This window comes from Solanum pennellii, chromosome 1 (genome assembly GCF_001406875.1).
Source record: "Solanum pennellii chromosome 1, SPENNV200".
Classification (NCBI taxonomy): Eukaryota; Viridiplantae; Streptophyta; class Magnoliopsida; order Solanales; family Solanaceae; genus Solanum; species Solanum pennellii.
Window position 1 is genome coordinate 67,766,524 of NC_028637.1, and position 3,955 is coordinate 67,770,478.

General features: G+C 31.2%; 1 protein-coding gene across 1 annotated transcript; it reads left to right on the forward strand.

Annotated features, from left to right (window-relative positions):
* The first annotated feature begins 2,515 nt into the window (after positions 1-2,515).
* Positions 2,516-3,040, forward strand: LOC107022362 (pectinesterase inhibitor-like). The gene has a single exon (XM_015222998.1). The coding sequence runs from the start codon at positions 2,516-2,518 to the stop codon at positions 3,038-3,040; it is 525 nt and encodes a 174-aa protein (XP_015078484.1).
* Positions 3,041-3,955: the final 915 nt, after the last annotated feature.

The following is a 3,955-nucleotide window of genomic DNA, read 5'->3' on the forward strand; positions in this document are numbered from 1 at the left end:
AATTTGAGTTTGGACGCGGTTTTATTTGACAATAGCAACGTACGGACTGTGGATCAGCCAATGGTTTGCGTCTCTCCTTCGTGGTTTAGCAGATTTCCAAAAATTATGGTCTTCAATTGACGGTCATCACCTACAGTCAGCAGGTCCATTCAAGGTCTATCTTGTTACTATGTGGTTCAAGTACTAGAACTCAACTTTCTTATTCAATTGAGGGACATTGCTCAACGGTCCTTCACTCCATCTATGGGGCATCATTTGCCTCTGTTGTTCCACGCATAGTTAGAATTCCTTGAACTGACACATACGCCGCACAATCAACGGTTTGTAAACTTGATGAAGGCCCGTTGTTGGGATCCAGCTACTTCGACTTCTTCTGCTTCAGCGTTTTTCTCAATCAACTTCTCCAAACTTGTTTTCTTGCAACATCACATCAAAATAAAATCATATCTAATAAAAATTGTCCAAGGCTCACAAAAACCTCAAGTATGTTGCATCAACAATACCGCAAACTCACTGTATACCACATGAATATCAATGATTTCCTTCATTTGAGTTCTTTAATTAAAATATTTGTAACTCCAACATTGATATGTGATGATTTGAGGAACTCTGTGGGAATATAGGAAAATCACCCATAAGGTGGTTTTAGGCTACTGATCTGAAACTTCTATGTGTATATTAGTTAGGGATGTCTTGGAAAGGTGAGGGGTTTTAAAACTAAACTATTGACAGCCTATAGAAGAGTAAAAAGAATAGACATAACACAACTTGCTAATATCTAGTGATAGAACTGGGGTGAAGATCTATGTACTAATCAAAGGAATTGCATTCTAGGGAGAGAAAGAACGGCTTGACAAGGTAAAATTTGTAGGTCCCATAATTATTACATGTCTTCACAAAGAGTGCGACATTCTTTTTTACAGATATCCTTTTCCTTCAAACTGTTTGAAATTTTGGAGGTTGATAATTGAGAAGCAACTTGAAAGTGTAAATTCTTCCAATGTATGACTTGGAATACACAAGAGAAAACTTGGTGGAGACTTTGTACATATATTTGATCTCCCTTTAATGAACACCTTTAAATATCCAGTGAGATTGTCCCTTAAGAAGAAAGTAGCATCTCTTTGTCAAGTGTTGTTTCCTTTACATGTTTTTCAATATCTTAAATCAATACATTTTCAAGTCGCATGGATGGACTCTCCATATAATACTCCATTCACCCTATCCATAAAATTATTATCCAACACTCTTGCTTTTGTACGTGCTATGTCAATAATGCACCTATCTGCGCCAAGTTTGCAAGTTATTCCTTTAAAGATGAAGCATCACTTACATTTTCATTCTTGATTGTTTTGGACATCGAATAGTAGCATAGATCATCTTTAAAGTCAATCTTCAAAGGATACATATAATGGGATGCATGTGTATAAGATTCATTTGCTGAATTATAGTTCTATTTTACAGAAGATTTCTTGGAATTGGAGAGTTTAAGTGGAGCTAGAGTCTTCTTGATCTTTTGGGCAACACTTCTTCTACCTTTTGAAGAATTTATATAGGACCCTTATTCCTTTTTGGTTGATGACCCAAAATAGGATATTGATGTGTATGAAACTTGAAGTGTTTGTTGTCTCAACATATTGGTCTTACTCCTTGTAAAAGCTCTGGAACTTCCAAAGGTAATAGTAATGAATCCTTTGCTTTATCAAAGAACATAGACTCAACAACTTAGGAGAGTCAGAGGAAGTTTATATTGAGTTGATCTTCTTGGAAGCAATTTTGATGTTCTATAATTTTTGAATAATTGATATGAGAGGTATAGATTCTTCCACTAGGCCTGCCAGAATTTGTAGACAGTAAAATTTGTATAGAGGAAGTAATAATCAAGACTACAATATATCACAAATAATCGTATTAAATTGATTTCAAATATGAGCTTTAAAATTTGTATGAATCCTCCAATATATATTTTTAATATAAATTCAATATTGAATATTTTCTTAGACTCAAGGGTCTTACAAATTTCTATTTAATTTTTTACTAATGATTATTATGAAATAACATCATATAATAATTATTTAAGTATTTAAATGTATGTAACCTACTTTTTAATACTAGTATGAATCTCAAATTTGTTACATCTGAATGAATTGCATTAGTCTCTTTTTTTTTACTTTTCTTTTTGATTTTGATGATGAATTGCATTAATTTTTTATTTGAATTTTCTCTTATAATTTAATGTGAATTAAATTAACCTCATATTGCTCTTTTCTATTTTATTTTAATGAATTGCATTGATCTCATATTTGACTTTTCTCTTTTATTTATGAATTCCATTAATGTCATATTTGACTTTTTTTCTTTTCTTTTAGTAAATTGCATTTATCTCATATTTGACTTTACTCCTTTACATTTACAAAAGAAAAATTAATTATAAATTGCATTAATCTCATATTTGATACTTTTTAATGCTATAAAAACATGATAGAGGGTGAACAGAAATAATGAGGTAAAAAAAATGACAAACATTTTCTACTCTTCATTGTTCTTTCTCTCCTTTGTAGTAGTAGCACTATTTGAAGTTCTTCCAAATGTGAAGGGAAACATACTTGATGACATTTGTCCCGGTAGCTTTTTTCCTCCACTTTGTTTTCAGATGCTTCAAAATGACCCCTCTGTCTCCAAAGGCGATGCCCATGGTCTTCTCTCTACTGTTCTTCAAATAGCCCAAGATAACAGCACATCCACCTATAAATGGGTTAAATCCATTATTAAAAAACCCATCAAAGATCCCAACCTGAAAGCCCACATGACCAATTGTTTGAGAAATTACAATGATGCCACTAATTATCTTAAACAATCCAATGATTTCTATAAGACTGGTGCTTATAAAAACACAAGTTTGTATTCATCTCTTGCTGTGTTTGAATCACTTTCTTGCAACCGTGAGTTCAATGAAGTACCAACCGATCTCAAAACACTCAGCGAGTCGGTCCAAGAGTTCTCTAATCTTTCTGCTCGTATAGCCGATAATTTTACATGATGCCTTATGTTTCCCTTCATATTATATTACATGGATGAAATCATCTTTTGAATATAAATATATATAAGCATAATATATTTTCTTCCTCTAGCGCAGTATATTTTTCGAATGAAAGTCATTCAATTCACCATTATATAAGTGTTACATAAAATATGTATGCGGTTGGACGACTAGTAGTACTTGAAGGCGTAGACTTAAATTTCAATCAATGCTCACAATCTAAACAACCTTCATACATTATTTTGAAATTCGTTTTGGAAATATTTTAGATAAAAAATTATTACTTAAACTCTCTAGGCAGTAAACTTTTTTCATACTTATATTTATACGCTCTCCAAAAACATTTAGGACAAACATTCGTGGAAAATTAAAAGGCCCTTATTGGATTGGGAGCGATTACTTAAGCCTCTTTCTTCTTCTTATAGGACTTTAAAGAGACGGATTCTTTTGTTTAATTAAATTCTAATTTGGAAAATTATATTAGATTTCTTTGAAAAAATCAATTACCAGTTTAGCGTAAGATTTTATAAGTTTCAATTTTCAGAGCATCTTTTTACAGATGAAAATAATATATGCATTTTAAACATAATTCTATAAGTAATATGTTGAAAATTTTAGATAAAAATAGTAGTAATTATTAAGAACAAAAGAATATAATTCAATAATCCTATAACTTGAGATACCCGACTTAATATTTACTAAACTACTTGAAATATTGAAGAAATCAAAAAACAAAAATTGCAATTCTCCCTCATCAATATTTCATTATTGTTGTCTATTAATTGGATAAAAAATTTATAATGTCCCTCTAGCTAATTTACTTATATAAGTGTATTTTAACTGCTTATAGGTTTCCAAGAGCAAATAAAAGTCCTTTGTAACTTGCAGGGACTATTAGTTTTGTCACCTTTTCAT

What these genes read in the sequence shown, in the direction of transcription:
- LOC107022362 (XM_015222998.1), top strand. Translation starts at nt 2,516, where the DNA reads ATGACAAACATTTTCTACTCTTCATTGTTCTTTCTCTCCTTTGTAGTA.